Source organism: Bufo gargarizans, chromosome 3 (assembly GCF_014858855.1).
Source record: "Bufo gargarizans isolate SCDJY-AF-19 chromosome 3, ASM1485885v1, whole genome shotgun sequence".
Classification (NCBI taxonomy): domain Eukaryota; kingdom Metazoa; phylum Chordata; class Amphibia; order Anura; family Bufonidae; genus Bufo; species Bufo gargarizans.
In genome coordinates this window covers 29,031,140-29,055,106 of record NC_058082.1, presented here as the reverse complement: position 1 = coordinate 29,055,106, position 23,967 = coordinate 29,031,140, and the positions used below count along the sequence as shown (strand labels likewise).

Genomic DNA, 23,967 nt, shown 5'->3' with positions numbered 1-23,967 from the left:
AGAGACTAGAAAGTTTTTGTTTCTTTTCTTTCTTTTTTTTTTTACACAAGTACAGGAGGTCTAGGAGATGAGCTGACCCAGCACTACTGCGGCATATGGTGACCCAGTATATAGATCAGTCGAGCGTGAGTGCGGAAATTTTAAAGGATTTCGAACCATAGGACTCATCGGTGACTCTACTATGCTTGCCTCTGTCTATCTACTTTAAAAAAAAAAAGTTGTGGGAACACCTGTTAGGAAGATGGCACTCAATGTTCCTGGCTTGATAGCTGTGGTCATTTTCTATGCTATGACCCTTGTGACTGGTCTCTGGGCCGCCTGGAAAGCTAAACGAAGAGAGAGGGACATGAGAGAAACTGAGGTGGCCATTGTCGGGGGAAGGAACTTGAATATATTCGTTGGGCTATTCACAACTACAGGTAAGAATATACAATGACTGAAGTCTGTGAGATCAACAGTGAAGAGGTTAATGAACCCAACATGTTTTAGGGAAACCTGGTAGGTTACCTTCATCCTAGAGGGAAGAGGCAACTCAAGGTGCAGAACTAGTCAAGTAGTTAATTTGTATTGATCATTGACTTTAATGGGTCTATAAAGTTCTGGTATTGTTACAGGAAGGCAAGAAAGAAGCCGTGATAAAACTCTAGACTACTGAATGTACCATTAGTCGTCCTGTAATACCCGAAAAACATTAGTCTGTGCTCTAGATTCCCACATTTAGCTGTATACCCTGTATTGTGGAGCATTTTAATTATCCTCGTCTTATGAGCTGTTGCATTTAGTTTCCTTCAGCATTATCCCTACAATGTGAAATATAATCAATTCTTCAGTTTTCTACAGTATTATTGACGTTTCCTGTGTTTAATTAATTACATTTTCAAATCCTCATCAATTAGGTATTTTTTTCCCTTGAAATAGTACATTAGTCAGGAAGTTCAGGATGTTTTCAGTGAAGTGGAAGGGATTATGTTTTTGGGTCTCTCAACATAGGACATAATTAGTAAAAAAAAAGAAAAAAAAGGGAATTAATGAATTGGGGAAAAAATAATAATAGATTGAGATAGATAAATAGGATATGACATAGAGTAGATAGATAGATAGTAGATAGACATATAGATATTAGATAGATAGATTTATACAGGTGGAAGAATAATTACCTGGATTTCTGCATTGATATTTACTAATAAAAATGTGGCCTGATCGTTATCTAAGTAACAATCCCAGAAAGCACAATGTACACTAATAACACACAAGCAGTTGTACCATTCATATCATTTATTGAGCAGATTCTGTAAGCATCCGCAGACAGAAAAAGAAAGTGAACCCTTGAATTGAATAACCAGTAAATTTCCCTTTATTATCAATCATCTTTCTGACTATAAGATTTGGCAGATCCTTCCTGCAAATGTGCTTCAGTTCATGAGCATTTCTGGGACGCCTTTCGTGCACAGACCCTTCAGGTCATGCCACAGAATTTCAATAGGGTTAAAGGGGTTTTATTTTAAAAACATGGTCTGTACTCACCAATCTCTCTCCGCTGCACCAGTCTCTGCTCCTCTCCCCTTTAGCGATTGGCTCAGCAACAGTCCAAGCCTTTTCCTATGTGTCGAGCTCGACACCAGGAAGTGGAGTAGCCGGGACCGGAGATGGACAGCAGCTCTAGGGGATTGTTGAAGGGAATACTGATTGTTTTGTTTTATTTTTAAGCTATTCCCATCCCATATTTAAAGAAAAATATCTCTCTGGAAAACCCCTTTAAAGGCTATGGAGACCTTTGGGGCAATTTTCTTTATGATTACATTTTACTCAGTTTGGTCTAAAAATCATTTTGTCAATTGGTCTTTATTAAAAATTTTAAGCAGTTTTTGTGATACATTCAGCTAAAAATCTCTGTATTTTCAGACTGTCCCTCCTTTGTTCTATTAGCTGACGGACTATGTGAAGCCTTATCTCTGATCTCCTGACCTCATAAACACTCATTTAAGCTACATTCTTATCAGTTTGATGACAGTTTAATTATAAGAACTGTTTATGAAGTCAGGAGATTAGAGATAAGGCGTCACTTAACCAGCTCAGCCCCCCTAGCTTAAACACCCATAATGACCAGACCACTTTTTACAATTCTGCACTACACTACTTTCACGGTTTATTGCTCGGTCATACAACTTACCACCCAAAAGAATTTTACCTCCTTTTCTTCTCACTAATAGAGCTTTCATTTAGTGGTATTTCATTGCTGCTGACATTTTTAAATTTTTTGTTATTAATCGAAATTTAACGAAATTTTAGCAAAAAAATGACATTTTTCACTTTTCAGTTGTTACATTTTTCAAAAAAAACAAAATCTATATATACATTTTTCTCTAAATTAATTGTTCTACATGTCTTTGATTAAAAAAAATGTTTGGGTAAAAGTTATAGCGTTTACAAACTATGGTACAAAAATGTGAATTTCCGCTTTTTGAAGCAGCTCTGACTTTCTGAGCACCTGTCATGTTTCCTGAGGTTCTACAATGCCCAGACAGTACAAACACCCCACAAATAACCCCATTTCGGAAAGTAGACACCCTAAGGTATTCGCTGATGGGCATAGTGAGTTCATAGAACTTTTCATTTTTTGTCACAAGTTAGCGGGAAAAATATTTTTTTCTTTTTTTTCCTTACAAAGTCTCATATTCCACTAACTTGTGACAAAAAATAAAAACTTCCATGAACTCACTATGCCCATCACGAAATACCTTGGGGTGTCTTCTTTCCAAAATGGGGTCACTTGTGGGGTAGTTATACTGCCCTGGCTTTTTAGGGGCCCTAAAGCGTGAGAAGTAGTTTGAAATCAAAATGTGTAAAAAATGCCCTGTGAAATCCTAAAGGTGTTCTCTGGAATGTGGGCCCCTTTGCCCACCTAGGCTGCAAAAAAGTGTCACACATCTGGTATCGCCGTACTCAGGAGAAGTTGGGGAATGTGTTTTGGGGTGTCATTTTACATATATCGATGCTGGGTGAGAGAAATATCTCGGCAAAAGACAACTTTTCCCAGACAGTAGAAATACCCTACAAATAACCCCATTTCGGAAAGTAGACACCCTAAGGTATTCGCTGATGGGCATAGTGAGTTCATAGAACTTTTCATTTATTGTCACACATGTATGTGTGATCCACGGATCCGTAAAACACATACGGACATCTGAATGGAGCCTTACAGGGGGGTGATCAATGACGGGGGTGATCAGGGAGTGTATATGGGGTGATCACACCCCTGTCATTGATCACCTCCCTGTAAGGCTCCATTCAGGGGTCCGTATGTGTTTTGCGGATCCGATCCATGGATCCGTAAAACACATTCGGACGTCTGAATGGAGCCTTACAGGGGGGTGATCAATGACAGGGGGGTGATCAGGGAGTCTATATGGGGTGATCAGGGGTTAAAAGGGGTTAATAAGTGACAGGGGGGGTGTAGTGTAGTGTAGTGGTGTTTGGTGCTACTTTTCAGAGCTACCTGTGTCCTCTGGTGGTCGATCCAAGCAAAAGGGACCACCAGAGGACCAGGTAGCAGGTATATTAGACGCTGTTATCAAAACAGCGTCTAATATACCTGTTAGGGGTTAAAAAAATCACATCTACAGCCTGCCAGCGAACGATCGCCGCTGGCAGGCTGGAGATCCACTCGCTTACCTTCCGTTCCTGTGAACGCGCGCGCCTGTGTGCGCGCGTTCACAGGAAGTCTTGCGTCTCGCGAGATGACGCATAGATGCGTCACTCTGCCTGGGACAGCCGCCTCCGGACCGCGATCCTGCGTTAGGTGGTCCGGAGGCGGTCGAAGGCTATGGAGACCTTTGGGGCAATTTTCTTTATGATTACATTTTACTCAGTTTGGTTTAAAAATCATTTTGTCAATTGGTCTTTATTAAAAATTTTAAGCAGTTTTTGTGATACATTCAGCTAAAAATCTGTGTATTTTCAGACTGTCCCTCCTTTGTTCCATTAGCTGACGGACTATGTGAAGCCTTATCTCTGATCTCCTGACCTCATAAACACTCATTTAAGCTACATTCTTATCAGTTTGATGACAGTTTAATTATAAGAACTGTTTATGAAGTCAGGAGATTAGAGATAAGGCGTCACTTAAGCTGTCAGCTGACAGAACTCAGGAGGAATAGTCTGCAAATAAAATGATTTTTAACAAAAACTGCTGAAATTTTTTATATCAAGAACACTTGAAAAAATATTTTTGTAGCCCAAAATTAGTAAAATGCAATCGTTAAAAAAAAAAACCCTGAGGGGCCCATTGTCTTTAGGATCAGGACTCTGACTTGACCATTCTAAAACACAAATCTTCTTTTTCAACCACTGGGTCATTGTTTTGTTGCATCACCCACTTCAGATTGAGGTCATGGATGACTGCTGTTACAGCCTCCTGTAAATTGTTTTCATGTACCTTAGCATTCATTGATGACCGCAAGATGTCCAGGACCTTTGGCAGCTAATATGTCCCAAACCATGATGCATCCTCCACAAGCCCCAAACCATGATGCCCTCTTTACCAGCCCCAAACCATGATGCACCCTCCATGAGCCCCAAACCATGATGCCCTCTTTACCAGCCCCAAACCATGATGCACCCTCATTGAGTCCCAAACCATGATGCTCCCTCCACCATCCCCAAACTATGATGCTCCCTCAACTAGCCCCATACCATAATGCCCCCTTTACTAGGCCCAAACCTTGATGCTCCCTCCACCATGCTTCATAGTTGGGATGAGGTTTGGTGTTGACATGTAGTTTTCTTTTCTTTCCAAACATAACAATGTGCAAATAAAATATCCAAGAGGTCATGATGAACAAACTTTAGATGCGCCTCAGTGTTTTGTTTGGGCAGCAGAGGCTTCCTTTAGGTGTCCTTCCATGAAACCCATTTTTGTTTAGTGTTTTTTTTTAACAGAGAATCTTGTTCATGTAGGTATTTTGCTGTTACAGTTGGGTTCTTTCTCAAATCTTTCAGGATTGATTATTGTGCTCATAGATAGATAGAATAAGGAAAAAGAGGCATCACTCCAAAAATATAGTGAAAAAATATGGATGTCTTTATTTACCCATGCATCTACAACTTTTAGCTCAAATCAATGGAGCCTTTGTAAGTCTTTGCAAAAAATAAATAAAAAATTAGGCTTTCACAATGTGACAATGAAAACAAAATAAATAAAAATCATTGCTTCCTTAAAGAGGTCATCCAGCATTTTTTTTTTTTTTAAACCTTTGGCCCAGCAGTAACTGTGAAGAGATATTTACCTGCTCCCCGCTTCTCTGTTCTGGCTCTATGAGTCCCATGCTGACTTTACTGGATGTTGTGTTCCAACCAGGGGCGTAGCTATAGGGGAAGAAGAGGAAGCGGTTGCTTTGGGGCCCTGACCTAGAAGGGGCCCATCCAGGAGGAGGAGGACTAAAAGATTTGTCAGGGCCCCCTCAACAGTATTACACTGTAGAAAACAGATGGAACAGCTGCCAGGCCTGGTCTGTGAGAGCGATCTCTACTAGCCACAGGAATGGGGGCGGCATGAAAGGAAGGGGTTGCGAAAAAATTACTGGGGAAGGGGGGCCCAATAAAAAAATTAGCTGTGGGGCCCAGTCATTTCTTGGTACGCCACTGGTTCCAACCTGTCAAATTCTGCACAAACGTATTACGTGTGCTGCTGCAACCAATGACTGGCCTCAGCAGTGACGTGTCCCCAAGCATTATGCAACCAAGCAGTGACGTGCCACTTGGGCACACTTCACAGCTGAGGCCAGTTGTTGACTGCAGCAGAGCACGTGACCCTTTCCAGGGAACACAGCCTGGGAGCCATGGAGCCGGAACAGAGCGGCAGGGAGTAGGTAAGTATGGATTTCTTTACAGGTATCGCTAGGTGGCTGGGAATTACAAAATAAAAACCAAACAACCCCTACAAGGCCATGTCCTTGAGGGATAAAGATATACCAACAAATTAAACAGCAGAATGACAGGAGAAAAAAACCTAGCGATTCCCTTTCTTCTAAAAAACATTTTAAAAAAATAAAAAAACATGCTCCTAATGTTTTTTTTAAATGTGTAATTGCTTTGTTTTTGTCCCACAACATAGTACATAGAACAGCCACTAAGAAGCGGTCATTCTATGTACCCTCAAATACTGTGAGCTAAATTCTGAATTCTGCTGGTTTCTTGTTACAGAGAGCAGTGCATTGTGGGAGCTCAGCTGTTAGGTCACATGGCTGACAGCGAAGTGGAACTGTTGTCTGTTTCCAAGGGCAACCAGCAGAAATTTTGAAAGCAGATATTTGCGCACATAGAAAGCAGCAACATTAACCTCGAACTTACAGCAGAGTGTCATTTACAGTTTCTGTTCTCTTTGCATAGCGACATGGGTTGGCGGTGCGTATATCAATGGTACGGCAGAAATCGTTTACCTTCCTACAAAAGGACTTGCCTGGGTTCATGCACCATTAGGATTTGCAGCAACATTCATCATAGGTGAGTGGATTGCCTAATGCTTAAACTATGATACCCAAGTGGAAAACACGCACGATGTAGCAGAGTTGCATTTATCACGGAGCTCTTTAGGTCAGCATTATTTATGCACCGTGTTAACTGTTTGATATAAAATTATGCAGTTGGTCGATGCCTGCGTTACAATTAATTGGCTTTAAAAAATAAATAAAAAATCAGCGATCATACTGTGTCACTCAGGAGTAAGACTGCCTTGAACATCATAGGTTTACCAGGCTTAAAGGGGCAGCACAGCTCATGAGTCTCCTAAAGTTAACTAGTGCTTTCCATTGTACGTATGTCCTGTTAAAGCAGGCATGCTCAACCTGCGGCCCTCCAGCTGTTGCAAAACTACAACTCCCAGCATGCCTGGACAGCTTACAGCTATCAGCCTACAGCAGAGCATTGTGGGAGTTATAGTTTTACAACAGCTGGAGGGCCGCAGGTTGAGCATGCCTGTGTTAAAGGGACTGTACAGGATTAGAAAACATAACAAAACAAAAGCCACACACCTGTTTATTTCAATTGAAAGAATGAGGCCAAGCTATGATACTAGACACAATCTTACAACCTCTGCACGTATGGCTCTTTTAGGAAGCAGGCAGCCATATTTTTCTAATCCTAGCTGCTTGTACAGATGAGCTACTGTGCCTATGATAGCTGGAATCCAATGCCTGCCACTCTCCCCTTTACCGCCTATGGGCAAGGGCGTAGCGCTACCAACACTGGCTGCTCTCCTGCTGTCCAGGCACACTCCCCTCTCTCCCCCTCTCCAGTGGGAGGCTGCCTGAGCATTAGGTTCCTAGTCCTCTAATTATCCAGCAAAGGTGTGTTTATTAAGTCTGTCTGCCCACATACCAAATCTCTGCCTGTTTACTGTTATTCTGCCTGTCCTGACCCCGATCTTTATCTGCCTGCCCTGCCCTTGGATCTATCTCTTGAATATGCACAAACTTCTCCTGTCCTGACCTCAGCCTGTCTGCTGACTACGAGTGCTGCCTGATCCTTTGGTGCTTTACACTGGTATCTCTGGCCCCTGTGGGTCAGCTGCCAACTACAACAGATCTACTCCAGGAGATAGTGGCCTGGTTGGTTTCCTGCAGCAATGTCCAGATCTCTGTTCATTGGGGTCGCCTTTTTCACCCAGGCAGCCCTTCTGAGATGAGCATCAGAGCATCTCATTCTCTGATGCTCTTTCTTGCTCTGTACTGTACCTTGCACAGGGCAAGGGCTTTTTTGTTTACATTTTTCACTGCTAGGCGGAGGCTTCTGCCTAGCAGTGTTGCCGGTGAAACCACTGGCACTGATGAGCTGGCTTTAGCACTGCACTAGCTTGTTTTACAGGGTGGGGCAGCACTTAAGCCTGGCCATCAATGCTAGTGACATCACCAGGCTCACTGCTAGGCAGAAGCCTCCACCTAGTAGGGACCTGGTAACTCACCGGATCTAATGAAAAAGCCCTTGCCCTGAGCGATTCAGTACAGGGCAAGGGAGAGCATCAGAGCATGAAATGCACCGATGCTCATCTCCAGAGGGTCTGCCTGGGTGGAAAAGAGGATATGTCTGGGTTCAGCTCTGAACCAGGGCAACCCCTTTAAAGGGTCAATACGAGGGGACCGCCAGGACAACGCCCTTAGGTTTAGCCCAAAGTCAAACCGGTTAGTTGGCACAGTAGGTCCACACCCACCACCCCTAACAATAGCAAAAAAAGTAGATAGGCAATCAGTTTTAGAGGCTATGGGCAACTTTGGGGGCAATTTTTATCTGCATTTTTTGGGCTAAAAATATGGTGTTTTTTTCAATTTGTCTTTATAAAAAATGTCCAACATTTTTCCTCTACAGCTTTCACTTTCACTGCATCTACAGACTATTGCTCTCTGCTTCACACTGGATCCACCAGGGAACTGTTCAGACAGTTCAATCTGTAGCCCTTATTTCTGAACTCCTGACATCTCATAAACACTCATTATAGCTAAGGCTACTTTCACTCTAGTGTTTCTATTTTCTGGTATTGAGATCAGTCATAGGGTCTCAATACTTGAAAAAACACTTCCGTTTTGTCCCCATTCATTGTCAATGGGGACAAAACGTAACTGAACAGAACGTAATGCTCCAAAATGCATTTCGTTCCGTTTGGTTGTTTTCCCAGACTGGAGAGCAAACCGCAGCACTCTGCGGTTTTCGTTCCGTCGTGGGTTGCAGAGCAAGACGGATCCGTCATGACCCACAATGCAAGTTAATGGGGATGGATCTGTTTAACTCTGACACTATCTGACACAATGGAAAACTGATCCGTCCACAACTGAGTTAATGACGGATCCGCCTTGGCAATGATAAAGATAATACAACCGAATCCGTTTATAACGGATGCAGATGGTTGTATTATCATGACGGAAGCGTTTTTGAGGAACCCTGCCGGATCCAGCAAAAACGCTAGTGTGAAAGTAGCCTAAATTTGATAATAATATAACTTAGGCTACTTTCACACTTGCGGCAGAGAGATCCGGCAAGCAGTTCCGTCGCCGGAACTGCCTGCTGGATCAGGCAAAACGTATGCCAACTGATGGCATTAGTAAGACTGATCAGGATCCTGATCAGTCTTAAAAATGCCTGATGATTCGAAAAAATGCATTGAAATGCCGGATCCGTCTTTCCGGTGTCATCCGGCAAAACGGATCCGACATTTATTTTTTTCAGCTTTTTTTCAGTCTGCGCATGCGCAGACTGGAAGGGCGGATCCAGTATTCTGAATGCCGGATCCGGCACTAATACATTCCTATGGGAAAAAATGCCGGATCCGACATTCAGGCAAGTCTTCCGTTTTTTTCACCGGAGATAAAACCGTAGCATGCTACGGTTTTATCTTTTGCCTGATCAGTCAAAACGACTGAACTGAAGACATCCTGATGCATCCTGAACGGATTACTCTCCATTCAGAATGCATGGGGATAAAACTGATCAGTTTTTTTCCGGTATAGAGCCCCTAGGATGGAACTCTATGCCGGAAAAGAAAAACGCAAGTGTGAAAGTACCCTTAAATGAGTGTTTATGAGCTGTTAGGAGTCTGAACTAAGGACTACAGAACGAGCCGACAGAGCAGTTCTCTGATGGATTCAGTGTGAAGCAGACAGTGTGAAGCAGACCGTATGCTAGTCTGGAAATGCTTCGAAATTGAAAGCTGTAGAAGCAAAACTGTTCAAAATTTTTAATAAAGACCAATTGAAAGCATTATTTTTAGTCCAAAATGAGTAAATTGATATATTAAAAAAATAGCCCCCAAAGGTGTCCTTAGCCTCTAAGGTATAATTCGGCACAATCTGAATCATCTGAAACACCTGCCACCAACTAATGTAGACCCAATTTAGAAATTTTTGGAAACATGAAAATCATGAGAATCATGCCACCATGTTCCAGCACCTGAGAGACACAGAAGACTATTGTCTTCCCAGCTTTGAACGAGCCTGGAGATGGATCTAAACAATACATTAGAGCGGAGGTCCCCAAACCTTTTGTATGTTGTGTGCCACATTCAACTTTCAGTGATCGTCGGTAGCAACAGCCAATTCAAATTAGAAGAGAGAAATTTTGAATGTATAGAAACAAAAAACATGTAATTGCAAACATTTGCTGATAGATACTTAGGTGTGAAATTTAAAACTGGTATTATACCTTCCACATTGGCACTGTTTGGTGGTAAATCTAGGATAAGTGTGCAACAATGTCAATTGCCGGTACATATAGTCATAAGTCAGGACTGCCATGGCGAGCCACACGTGGCTCCGAGCCACTGGTTGAGGATCACTGCATTAGATAAAAGTTGTCTGCACCAGTGCCGTATAGATAGTCCCATAAAAATACTAGTGCCATAGGAAAATAATTGTACAAAGCAAAGTGCCCCCAAAAGTTATAGTGCCCCCTTAGACTATAATTTCCTTCAGATTGGCTCCAGTAAAAATAAAGCAGGAGCAACCAACTTATGGGCATGGGAATGACTTGATTGTCTCCCAATGGTAGATGTTCAAGGAAAGAAGGATCGGGCATATTTGATATCATTGACTAGTTTCTCCTATCAACTCCTTATAGGGTTGGTGCTTGTCCCCACACGTTGATGATCTTTTGCATTAATCTTGACCACTCTCATCTTACATGTGTATGTGTTTTGGATAATTCTGTGCGGTTGCATATTTTCCAGGTGCATTTTTCTTTGTTAAGCCAATGAGATCTAAAAATTACGTGACGATGATGGATCCCCTGCAGGAAACCTTTGGAGATACAATGGGGAGTATTCTGTTTATTCCACCATTGCTGGGAGACATTTTTTGGTTTGCATCAATTCTTTCTTCGTTGGGTGAGTCATAATTTCAACACTGCTAGCAACAAAATGACCCAGGTCATGGAATAACCATTAGTGGACAAGTCAAATGGAACTAGATGAGAATCTTGGAGACATGTCACAACTCATTACCACTCACTGACCTGGGGAAGACACTTGGAGGAGTGGTACCATTGCCATATCCTTAAAGAGTGTTTCCAGAACTGTAATGCGGATGACCTATCTGCAGGATAGGTCATTAATACAAGATGAGTGGTGATGAATATCCGACATCCACATGACCAGCTATTTGAACAGACTACTGTGCTCCAGAACAGGCACCAGAATAGCACCGCTCTGTACATTGGGTAGCGGCCATGAATAGTGTTGCAGAACTGATCCTCTTAAAGATTTTGCATCGGGTCCAGACAGTGGCGTACATAGAGAAGTAAGGGCCCCACAGCAAGGATAAAACCAGGCCCCCCACACAGGACAGAGGGGTTCTGCCTAAACCCTTTTCAATGACCCTTGGGCCGTTTTTCCACTGCCTCATTTACTAAAAGTTGTTCCTTTAGAGGGTAGAGTCCTAACCATGTTTTTACCTCCAGTGGAAGAGGAGATAATCCCAACTAAGACTGGGCCCCCTCTTGCCTTGGGCCCCATAGCAGTTGAATGGTCTGCCGCTATGGTAGTTACGCCCCTGGGTCCAGGAGATTCAACGCTTCTGCTTTTAAATGGCTTTTCCAACTCCCAAATCAATTTTACTTATGGCCCTGAAAGTGCTAAGCATCAAGAAAAAAAAAAAAACATTTACCTAGTCAAGGGTCCTGTCCCTGCTGCTTCCTATGTCCTGTTGAGTGGAAGTGATGATGTCCCATCCATCGTCATATGCACCACTTGACCCATTTACTGTGGTGACGGTCCGCAAGCTGCACATGACCACTGGGTCTCCACGATCATGTGCCGCTCTGGGATACAACGCTGCTGAGTCCATTGAATGGCTGCCAAGATCTATGTGACTACAGACAATATGTCACACTTTCGGTCTGTCGGGCACCAGAATCAGCATAGACAGGAGTCTAGGCACTGGAACAGAGCAACGATTAATTGGCAAGGCTACTTTCACATTAGCGTTTTTTGCGGATCCGTCATGGATCTGCAAAAATGCTTCCATTACAATTCCATAATACAACCGCATGCATTCGTCATGAACGGATCCGGTTGTATTAAGTCCTCTATAGCCGTGACGGATCCGTCATAAACACCATTGAAAGTCAATGGGGGACAGATCCGTTTTCTATTGTGTCAGAGAAAACAGATCCGTCCTGACACACAATGTAAGTCAATGGGGACGGATCCGTTTTCTCTGACACAATAGAAAACTGATCCGTCCCCCATTGACTTTCAATGGTGTTTATGACGGATCCGTCACGGCTGTAGAGGACATAATACAACCGGATCCGTTCATTACATCGCGGACAGAAAACCGCTGCTTGCAGCGTTTTTCTGTCCGCGGTGGGGACGCAACCAAACAGAATGGAATGCATTCTGGTGCACTCCATGCAGTGGCTAGGAGCAGGTTGTTAAATGTTCAGTATTTGTCGTGACGCCAATTGTAGCGTGCGCAGGGTATTATCACAGGGCCCTCCCAAGGTGTTATAACTTACGTCCCAGGTTAGGAATGCCAGAGTGGTGTAATTGCCTATAATGTCTTTGTATGGTGATGATAATAGTGTCAACGGTGTCTCCTACCTGGGTACGGCTGGACTCCTGGCTCCTGACTCGCTTGCAATGAATTGAGTGTAGTGATAGTAGGAGTAATAGAGGGTTCTTGCAGCAGAAATTGATGTCCAGACCTTTGGTAAAGTTCAAACTTGTCTTTACTGAGGGTAACTTTCATCCAAGCAAGGTACAGCTTTGGTCTTAGGTCCCAGCAGGCTTTCAGCAATGGTTGGCAGGAATGAATCTTCTGCTCTATAAACCTGGAGTTTGCAGGAAAGGACGTCTGCTTAGTAGCTCTCAAACGGTGGCAGGAATTTGGCTTCTGCACTTTTTTCTATCTTCTGCTTTATGGGGACTGACTAGCTGAGGAGGAATATGGCTTCTCCTGGGTCTCTGGACTTTACTCACAGTTATATTCTCAAGGAATGCTTTCTTCCTGGAACTGGAGGTTGTCTGCTTGCTTCATCCAGCTGACGCTGCAGGGCTCAGGCTGGGGATTGTGATCAATGTCTCAGCATAAGACTTGGTCCTGGCTTTGTTCCCTATATCTGGAGCTCCTAACACATACACCCTACCCCTAGCAGGGGGTGGGCTCACTCCTCACTAACTTCCTTCTCCACCCAAGGTGTAGGCTGTGGGAATAGTCCACACCTCCACAGAGGTGGAGCTAAGCTGGAATGAACCATTCCAGCTTAAAAACACTAAACTGAAACTAAGGCTACGTCTACACGACATTTGTCTCGCAACATTTTGTTGCACTAATGTCGCGCGACAATTTTTATAATGGCAGTCTATGGTGTCGCACTGCAACATGCAACATGCCGACGACTGCGACGCAACAGTCGCAGAAAATCCATTCGAGATGGATTTTTCAGCGACTGTTGTGTTGCAGTCGCAGCATGTTGCAGTGCAACACCATAGACTGCCATTATAAAAATTGTCGTGCGACATTGGTGCAACAAAATGTTGCGCTACAAATGTTGCAGTGTAGTTGTACCCTATCTGTCGCGCGACTTGTTGTCGTGTAGATGTAGCCTAAGTCCTTACCAAGCCATTGCTGCCACCTGCTGGTGAACATGGAAATTACAACGATAATTGTATTTAACATGGTTTATGCACACTTGTGAATGACATAATGTAAAATCATATCAGACTATGGGTAGCTAAAAGGCTCTAAGGTTGGGGCGCCATACCTTAGGCAAAGGCATAGAAGGGGAGGTATTAGCTTCTCCATGCGCTTCTGGCAATGTCACAGGAGGAGGGTATGATAATCCCATGAAACTCCTGGAAGACACCTCAGGATGGGAGCATACCTGAACAAATAACAAACGGGAAGGAGGGGTCAAAAACACCGCTTACCATTCCAAAGCAGCAGGGTTACCCGTGTAGTTACTAGACCTGCCAGGACTTACCACTTGGTCCTACCCTGGGTACCAATGGGTGTATAACACCGGGTGTAGGCCATTAGTATTAAACGTCCAGATAGGCAGTCCGTATAAAGGGGGGAGAGAACAAGAGCTGTAAAGCAAGGCACACAGAAGTAAGGTGCTACATATCTGGCTAAGTGCAAACGTTTAAGTGCAATTTCACAATAAGTGCATGAAGGTCACATTGCGGCACCTAGAAGAGAATACACACAATGGGCAGATAATACTTGAACGTTGCTTAACCTGTAAATTTGAGTGCAAAAACATAGTACAAAGACGTTATGCATTTACTAGTGCAATCAATAATCAATAGTACGCTCAAATATGGCTTGAGTCCTTTTTCTTGAAGTGCTTGGAACAAAAAGTCCATAATTTTCCTGGAATCCTCTGGAAACACTAAAAGTCACTTGTAATCCACGGGAAACAATAGAGTTAATTGTAATCCACACAAGGTAGTGGGTCAATTGCCATAGTGGGTAGTTTTCCTCACAGAAAAGTCTGGAAATATTCCTCCTGGGTCCCATATTCGAGGACGCAAAAGTTCTTCTTTGAACTGTGTAATCTCACCAGCTGTAACTCCAGCAGAAACTTCCTCTGCGATCTCCTGTTGGCATTCTGTGGCAGAACTTGGAACTGCAGCTTCATCCTCTAGGCCTGGGCCTTTTCCTTGTAGGTGACAGGTTCTCTGGACAGCAATAAAGGACGGACCCTTGGTCTTTCATAGCAAAGAGCTCCGGATACGGTGGTGGCTCTGGAGTGCGTGAAGCAGTATCAGTGGACTCGTCACTGGTAGGTAGGTCGCTTTCAGTAATTGGAGGTTCAGGTAGACTCATATCAGGTGTGCTGTCTTCAGTGGGCGGCTGAGAAAAAGTCTTGAAGGCTTCATACAATTCCCTTTCTCTGTGCTCTTTTTCCTCCACAATTTCTTTGTATGTTTTTATGCGTTTTCTTCTTTCTGACAAGTCATCCTCTCCACTAAACATTCTCTCTATCTTTTTCCGTTCTTCCGCTCTCTTTAGCAAGTCCTGTAATGTACTCCATCTGCGGGCTTTCCATCGGGCAAGGTCATCCTGCCAGGTGACCACTTTGCTACTGTGATGGAGCTCCACTGACCTCTTGTGGCGGTTCCTGGTACTGTCTGGGTAGTGAGGCTGGTTATCTCTAGCGGGACCTCCGGGCTAAGGTGGCTTGGCCGGGGGCTGTCTCTTCTGGGCGGCGGAGTGGGAGCTCCGGCTGCCTCCGCCGCACCAGCAAGCGTGCGGAGCGAAGCCTGTTCTGGCCTAGTGGAAGAGGCGGGACCCACCAGGCGTGGTGCAGGGGCAGCTACGGTTCGGACTGGGGCCTCAGGGAGCGGGACTGCTACTACCTGATGTCGCGGCCGACTCCGGTGTCTCTTGCTGGCGCTTGGTGGTGGTCGCGGCTGTGTCTGGAGCTGGGACGCCAGTCGGTGATGCAGGTATCTCCGGGGCCTGGGCAGCTTTGCTGGCGGTGGCTTCCGCAGGAGCAGGCTTGTCCTTGGCCATCTTGGGGGACGTCTGGTCCGTGCACTCGGCCGTCGTGGAGGGATCCACAGCCTCTGGGGTCCGTACTGCAAACGCAACGTCATCATCCGCGGGAGCGGATTCAGGAACGGCGCCCATCTTTATTAGAGCAGCGGCGGCCATCTCGCCACCAGTTGAGGAACTCACAGCCTCCGGGGACACTCCAAAAGCACTGGGGCCAGCTCTCTTCACAAGCTGGGAGACCCGGATCTCTGGTAGGTGAACCTCGTACACTGGTACTCCCCGTATCGCCATTTGGTCCCACTTAGGTGATGGGAGTGCCATGTTTCTTTCTCTCCCACTCAGTACAGGGAAGGAGGCTGGAGCCCAGAGGCAGGAGTCTTCACTCCCTTGGCTCACATTGCAAAGTTCTTGGTGGGCAGGCTTGAGAGTTCCCACTTCTAGAGGGGCGTAGGCATCATTTTCGCGCTCTTGATAGGGCGTTCTTGAATTTTCCCGCTTCTGAAGGGCATGAAGAAGCGGCGCCATTACACGAATATGGCGAATTAACCCTTGAAGTGCTGGTGCGCACTGTGTAGCGCTTTCTGGCACCGCAATTAAGTCAATAAAGTAAATTTTGGGGCTTTTGGCACAATTTGCAGGCCTTGTAGCAGGGATAGGCACACAATTCAATCCTATTAGGCAGGGATAAGGACACAATTTAATTCGATCCTGTTAATGATGCCACTTATGCAGTGGCTAGGAACGGGTTGTTAAATGTTCAGTATTTGTCGTGACGCCAATTGCAGCGTGCGCAGGGTACTATCACAGGGCCCTCCCAAGGTGTTATAAGTCACGTCCCAGGTTAGGAATGCCAGAGTGGTAGGATTACCTATAGTATCTCTGTATGGTGATGATAATGGTGTCAACGGTGTCTCCTACCTGGGTACGGCTGGACTCCTGGCTGACTTGCAATAAATTGAGTGTAGTGATAGTAGGAGTAATAGAGGGCTCTTGCAGCAGAAATTGATGTCCAGACCTTTGGTAAAGTTCAAACTTGTCTTTACTGAGGGTAACTTTCATCCAAGCAAGGTACAGCTTTGGTCTTAGGTCCCAGCAGGCTTTCAGCAATGGTTGACAGGAATGAATCTTCTGCTCTATAAACCTGGAGCTTGCAGGAAAGGACGTCTGCTTAGTAGATCTAAAACTGTGGCAGGAATTTGGCTTCTGCACTTCTTTCTATCTTCTGCTTTATGGGACTGACTAGCTGAGGAGGAATATGGCTTCTCCTGGGTCTCTGGACTTTACTCACAGTTATATTCTCAGGGAATGCTTTCTTCCTGGAACTGGAGGTTGTCTGCTTGCTTCATCCAGCTGACGCTGCAGGGCTCAGGCTGGGGATTGTGATCAATGTTTCAGCATGAGACTTGGTCCTGGCTTTGTTCCCTATATCGGTAGCTCCTAACACACAACCCTTACCCTTAAGCAGGGGGTGGGCTGCACTCCTCACTAACTTCCTTCTCCACCCAGGGTGTAGGCTGTGGGAATAGTCCACACCTCCTCAAAGGGGGAGCTAAGCTGGAATGAACCATTCCAGCTTAGAAATACTAAACTGAAACTAAGTCCTTACCAAGCCACCTGCTGGTGAACATGGAAATTACAACAATAATTGTATTTAACATGGTTTATGCACATTTGTGACTGACATAATGTAAAATCATATCAGATGACAAGGTAAAAGCTCTTAACAGATTGTAGTGGGGTAGAAGAGTTTAGTAACACAACTCTGGGGTGTTACATCCGTTTCGTTCAGTTCTGTTTTGTCCCCATTGACAATGAATGGGGACAAAAAGGAAGCGTTTTCTTCAGCTTCCTATGACGGCTCTCAATAGCGGAATTGAAAATGCTAATGTGAAAGTAGCCTAAGTTGCATTTTTTCTCCATGCTTAGCACATTCAGGGCCAAAGCAAAATTGTTTTGGAGGTTAGACAACCCTTTCAAATAAGGAACAGAGATGTTGAAACTCCTGGACCTGATGCAAAATCTGTAAGAGGATCCCCCAGCTAACATGCCATTTATAATACTGGTTTATGTAGCAGAGGGACATTTGGCACCAGGGCCCAGATGTACCTGCAACGTCCTCACCCCCATAGCTACACCTGTAATCTCAGGCTGCTCCCTGATATGAACCTTCTGCCAAACATTACAGAATGAGATGCATTGATTAATCAGCCCTGTGTTTTCTTATAGGAGCCACCGTCAGGGTTATCCTGGATGTCAAAGGATACTTATCCATTATAATATCGGCTTGTACCGTCATCCTGTATACTTTGCTTGGTGGCCTCTATTCCGTCGCCTATACGGACGTCATCCAGCTGCTCTTTATGCTAGTCAGTCTGGTGAGTGATATGTGAGAACAATTAGAATAACTGGAGCTAGAATAAAACCAAAGTAGATCAGCTAGCCTATTGTGGGGTATCGGAGATCTGAATTGTGATGGCAGGATATCTGGTCTAGGGTATAGTAGAGAAAAATCCGTGACATTGGCTCAGATTGTTCTTAAAATGTGCACCCAATTCTCAGTGAATAATTTTTTTTCTTAGACCAAGCTCCGAATTTCTTGCTTCCTTCAACACATCGAAAGAGTCCAATGACAAATTCTGTATGCTTACAGGCACCACTAGAGGGAGCTTCGGAGCTTACTGCATCGTTTTTCTGTACACAGTGAGCTCCCTCTAGTGGAATCTGCCGGGAGGCATAATTTAGTAATTGAATGACTATGCAGGAAATTAGGATCTGTGTATCAGAAATATAGAGTCTCCCAAAAGCTATAAGAAATTAATCATCACTAATCCCAATCCTGAAATAAGCTGATGGCAGTGAGGACATGACCAATCATAAAATAATATAAATAGGTTGATGATCTAGTATCGTCCAAATCAAGGGACACAATATCAGATTTCACTTCCACCGCAGTGAACCGCTGATCACTTATCTCATTGATTGTCACAACTCCATCCCTATACTGGACTGTTGCCTGTTATCACTTTTTCAAAATGACCACCATGATAAAACTGTTTAGAGGTGATTTTTTAGTAAGGTAGAAGAAATTACTGCATACCCTGCCTAACAACCACCACCCCCCCCCCCCCCAACCCAATCCTGGTCTAGGTGACAACTAATATGACTGCAATTCCTGTTGTCACTTTGCAAAATGGCTGATACGATAAAAAAAAAAAAAAAAGTTTATAGGCCATTTTTGCATTTTGGGTAGAAGAAATGATAAACAGAGCTCTGCTCCTTATTGTTTTAACTTTTATTAAATTTGAAGTGAATACTAATCATTTGTCTTATTTTAAACGTAGTGGATTTGTGTACCATTTACTCTTCTAAATTCTGCATCTGAAAACATTGCTTACACAGCAGTGCATGGAGTGTACCAAGGGCCCTGGATTGGTAATATACAACCAGAGTACATTGCAAGATGGTTGGATGATTTGGCTTTTCTGGTAAGTTACTTTGGTATTGAATAGAGTCCAGCACAACATCATGAGACATATATATATATATATATATATATACATATATATATATAACCCCCCCCCCCCCCCCAAACATTTCAGATCTCTGCGTTAGCCAGAAATAGTTCAACACAAGAACTTTTGGAACAACCCTTCTATTGTGATAGCTATATCAGCTCCCCCTAGTGGTGAAAGCAGATGACTAGAATTTTATAATTTAAAGGGGTTGTCTGACCCCCAAACCAAAATGAATTGACCCCAGTAATGTTTGTGAAATGAATAAAAAACAACAACTAATCTCATCTCTTGAAAGGAGCTCCATTTTAGCTGCTGCTTCTACTCCTTGGTGGACTGGTGATGTGATGTCATCATGTTCATGATGTCACATCCATAGTCACATGCACCACTGCGGCCATTCACTGGCCTCAGCAGTGATGTGTCGCCAAGTGGCACATATCCACTGAAACCATACCTGCTGCTTGGATACACATCATCGCTGAGGCCAGTGAATGACTGCAGCAATGCAAGTGACCATGGATGGGACATCACATCAAGGACCAAAAGCAGCAGAGACAAGACCGTGGATTGGATGCCATACTTCCTGCCTGCTGGGTTCTGGAAACAGCAAGGATGGGAACCTCGGTGCTGGAATGGAGCTCCCTTCAAGAGATGAGTGCCTTTTTTTAAAAAAACACATTCCCTGGGGCAGCTAAATTCAATGGCTCTGTGACGGCAACATGGTATAGGAATTACACAACTCCTATGCTTATGAATGTACATTGTTAGATTGCCCCTTTTATAGGGTCGCTCAACCAAAAAGACTCCTAAAAGCAACTCACTAACTACTTTTCATATACAATACATACTCTAGGGCCATGTTCTAGAAAGCTGCTAGACATTAGAGGGGCCCAGGTTCTGATAGAGGGTGGGGACAGAAAGGATAATAAGTCTATATGTCCAATCTATCACTTAGGCCAAATGGGTATCACAAACACAGGCCTTGAACTTGGGGCTCCCTTTTAATATCTAGGCTGAAGAACTGCTATGAAGAGCAGTTCCCACTCTGAAGGACTTGGCTGCTCCTATATTATATGGCCACCCGCTGAAGTCAACATGTTACACTATGCAGACTAGGGCTGACAGCTTCCTGACTGCCAGGGGTTCCAGAAGCTGGACATTTTGTGAACAACTGGGGGTTGACCTGTTTGGTCAACCCTTTTATGGCATGGATCAAGCAAATGACGGTCTCCACTCTCTTACTAATAGGCCCAATTTAATGGAGTTACCTTGGTACCAGATTATAAAATCTTGGATATCTCTAGATAATTTATACTTTTAATTTCAGAGTCTGGGAGGCATTGCATGGCAGACTTACTTTCAGAGAGTCCTCGCTTCATCGTCTTCCAAGCAAGCAGTGGTGACTTCCTATCTCTCAGGACTTCTTTGTGCCATTATGGGTATTCCATCTATTCTCATTGGGGCTGTTGCTGTCTCCACTGGTAAGTACATGGCCGATCCATTGTAAAAACCACCAGTAGTCCGATGTAAACCTAAAGCATGTAATAATACACCTCCTCAGAACATCACACAATGTATTCATTAATTTGTGGAGACTTTAGAAATTATAGAGGTTGTATGGAGGAAAGTGACTTTAGGTCATGTTCAGATGTGTCAGTTTACAGTACAAAAGTATCAGCATGTTGTGGATTTTCAAAATCGACAGCATGCTAATTCTGGAGCAATAAAAGGATCCCGATTTTTCAGTAAAATCTGCGGTGAAAACATAGGTCCATCCATGACATCCGTGCAAATCTTACCCATATGGTCATTACTAATGGAGGAAGCCATACAGGACACTCCTACAGCCCACCTGTACTCTGCAATGCCAAGGATATAGACCTACTGTGCCACTGAACAGATTCGGCTTAGGGTTACTCCTAAGGAAGTTTTCTAAGTGGCCCCCCTAGTCTTCACCTTTTCACCCCTCTACAGGGATCTGGTGTTCACTGCAGGGGAACCACCAGACAGCTACCTCTTGAAGTAGTCTCCATTCAGTGAGAGCTAACCCAGGCGGGCAAGAGACAGGAAAAAGCATAGTCAGCGGACTAGCCGATGTATAGGCAGGTGGCACAGGGTTTGGCTGAATAGGTGAAACACTGTCAACAGGCAGAGCTCAGGCACACCTTTGCAGGGACTAGACAAGCTAGGAACCTTTTTGGTCAGGCACCTTCTCATAGTTCCAGGTTTTATAAAGTAGAATAGACTCTGTGTCCTGCTTCCTGTACTCTGGACTCATGCGTTCCCTCTCTTAAAGGTCCAGCATTCTAAAATGGCGCCAGCGTTACATACTCTCAGGCTCAGACAGAGTTTTCCTAAATTTTCTAAAAGCCTCGGAAAGCAATCACTTACTCTCCTGTGTGCATTGAGTCATCTCTTGCATAGTTTTCCAGAAAGGTCATGACAGCCACAGTCAGGGGCATGAGCATATAGGCAACCTACCGAAGCGGCAAACCAGAAGTCTCCTGTGTATCCCTTAGTCTGTGGGAACACTGCATCTGAGACTTTGTGCCTCCGGTGGGTGCCTCCAGGAGCAACACTGTGCAGGAAGCCTGTCAAAGGGACATCTGTCCATTTGTTTTTGGGATTGGTGGGGATCGCAGAGGTCACACAGATCAGAATATTATGGCATACACTAGGGATATACCATAACATTTTAAGATGGGAATGCCCCTTTAAGTTAATTTAACACATTTATACAATGGCAGCATTCTTTAATATGACATCCATCTGCCATGTGCTGTATTTCATTCAGATTGGAACCAGACCAGCTATGGCTTGCCAACACCATATGAGAGGAATGAGGCAAATATGATTCTTCCGCTAGTTCTCCAGTACCTATGTCCAACCTATGTGTCAGTTGCTGGGCTGGGAGCCATAGCGGCGGCTGTTATGTCCTCTGCGGACTCTTCGCTTCTGTCAGCCAGCTCTATGTTTGCCTACAATATCTACAAGAAGATGTTAAGAAAAAACGTGAGTTTCAACATGATTGTCAGCTAGAATATGTTATTATTATCCCAATATTTCTAGACTGATGATCTCCGACCCTGTGGCTCAGCCAGTCTGCTACCCATATATTTGTCCGATCATGGGCACGGGTAGAGAAAGCAACTTCTGATTGGACGTGGGTTAATTGGCCGCTTCAGCCAATGGCTGGCAGCAGTGGTGACATCTCACCCATGATGAATCATGTCACGCATGGGTGACATGTCACCGCTGTGGTCACTCATTGACTGCTGCAGCCACGTGACCTGCATCCAACAGGATGTTGACATGGGTAGACCTGCGACGCTGAAGGTAGAACAGTGGAGCTGGAACCCAGATACGGGGATCAGGTAAATATGATTCCCACCTTGGGTCCAGCCATGCTGGGGAGTCAGCAGAAAAGGTCTCCAGGGGTGAACATCCAGTCTGTCAGCAGTTTGGACCACACAAAAAAATAAAAAACACCTCACCTGTTCATTGGCCTCCTATTTCTGAACCACTGCCCCATTCTCGGCAACTTCTGGTCCTCACTGTTCCAGAAGTGACTTGTTCCCTTGACCGTTGCGGCCAATCACTGGCTTTCGAGGTCACATTTGTTGGAATGCAAGCCTGGGAACGGCCAGCCACGTGGGAATGGGGCAACTGAAGTTTGGTTTGGTCCTAGGGTAACTGCTTTAACCATGAGCCTAAAGACTATAATGGGTTTAGATGGATACTAGTCTAAAGTATATTGTGTAAAGGAATAGGTAATTCATTGAATGTATAGTGGAGTACAACCTTAAGCTCTTCCAACATACTCTGGCAGTGGCATACATGGAAGAGAGAGACAACCCCATAGGAAAGATCAAAGTGTGCCACCCATTATGGTGCCCTGGGACAGAAGAGCCTAGTGTCTGTTTTTCCCCTTCACACCCTTGTTTGCAGTTCCCCTTGAGAGGGTCCAACACCAAGTTCTCACCATCTAATAGTATAGTAATAATCTTCTCTTTCTAAGGGTCCCACAGTACCTTCGTCTATGGTACATATGCTCTTGCCTCTGTTGGCATGATTAATACACTTACCATAATGGACATCACAAAGTACTTTTGAATTATGATATACTTGAATATAATATAAGGGTTTATCTTCTTGATTTGCAGGCCTCCGAGAGAGAAGTCTTATGGGTCATGCGCCTGTCAATGGTCTTGCTGGGCTCTGCAGGCATGGGATTGGCGTTCTACTCCAACTCTATATATGATCTCTGGTTCCTGAGTGGGGAGCTTGTATATGCTCTGCTGTTCCCACAACTTTGCTGCGCCCTCTTCTTTCCCAGCGCCAACGTCTACGGCTCCGCAGCTGGATTTTTCATTGGTTTTATTTTACGACTTCTCAGTGGAGAAAACTCCTTAAAAATACCTCCGGCTCTCCACTACCCAGGATGCATCCTTGTTGATGATACCTATGTGCAGTTATTCCCCTTTAAGACGTTTACTATGTTGGTTAGTCTGATCACCATCATCGTCACTTCGTATTTGGCACAGGTTCTTTTCATGAAGAAGATTTTGCCGATTCAGTGGGATGTGTGCAATGTATTTCGGAAGGATCCGTCTCGCCTCGCTCAACATGAACTAGAGGAGCATGTGGGCTTGCAGACCACATGAGGCTAAGAGAACTTTGTGAGAGGACTACTGTCCATATATTTTTTCCCAAAAATAATTGTATGCAATGATAATACTACAATGTAAATAATAGTAGAGCGGTAATCTATTATATAGGCGTTTGGCTGCAAAAGGCTAATGATAAAAATTGCTTTGCCTAAAATATTTCACAGTAGGCGATGACTTCTACCCAAAATGAAAAGATGGAAGGCTCAGACATGCTTGTTGAAGCATCTAGCAGATCTTCAGGCATACAAGGCTCGGTATCTAACAGTTGCCTTATAATTATCTTAAAGGGGTTGTGCAGTG

The 23,967-nt window shown here is 44.3% G+C and overlaps 1 protein-coding gene across 1 annotated transcript; it reads left to right on the top strand.

Annotated features, from left to right (window-relative positions):
• The first annotated feature begins 241 nt into the window (after positions 1-241).
• LOC122933147 (high-affinity choline transporter 1-like) lies at positions 242-23,661 on the top strand. Its single transcript, XM_044287959.1, has 8 exons — positions 242-419; positions 6,388-6,501; positions 10,709-10,864; positions 17,709-17,857; positions 18,824-18,967; positions 20,325-20,478; positions 21,792-22,009; positions 23,161-23,661. The coding sequence occupies exons 1-8, from the start codon at positions 242-244 to the stop codon at positions 23,659-23,661; spliced, it is 1,614 nt and encodes a 537-aa protein (XP_044143894.1).
• The last annotated feature ends 306 nt before the right edge of the window (positions 23,662-23,967 follow it).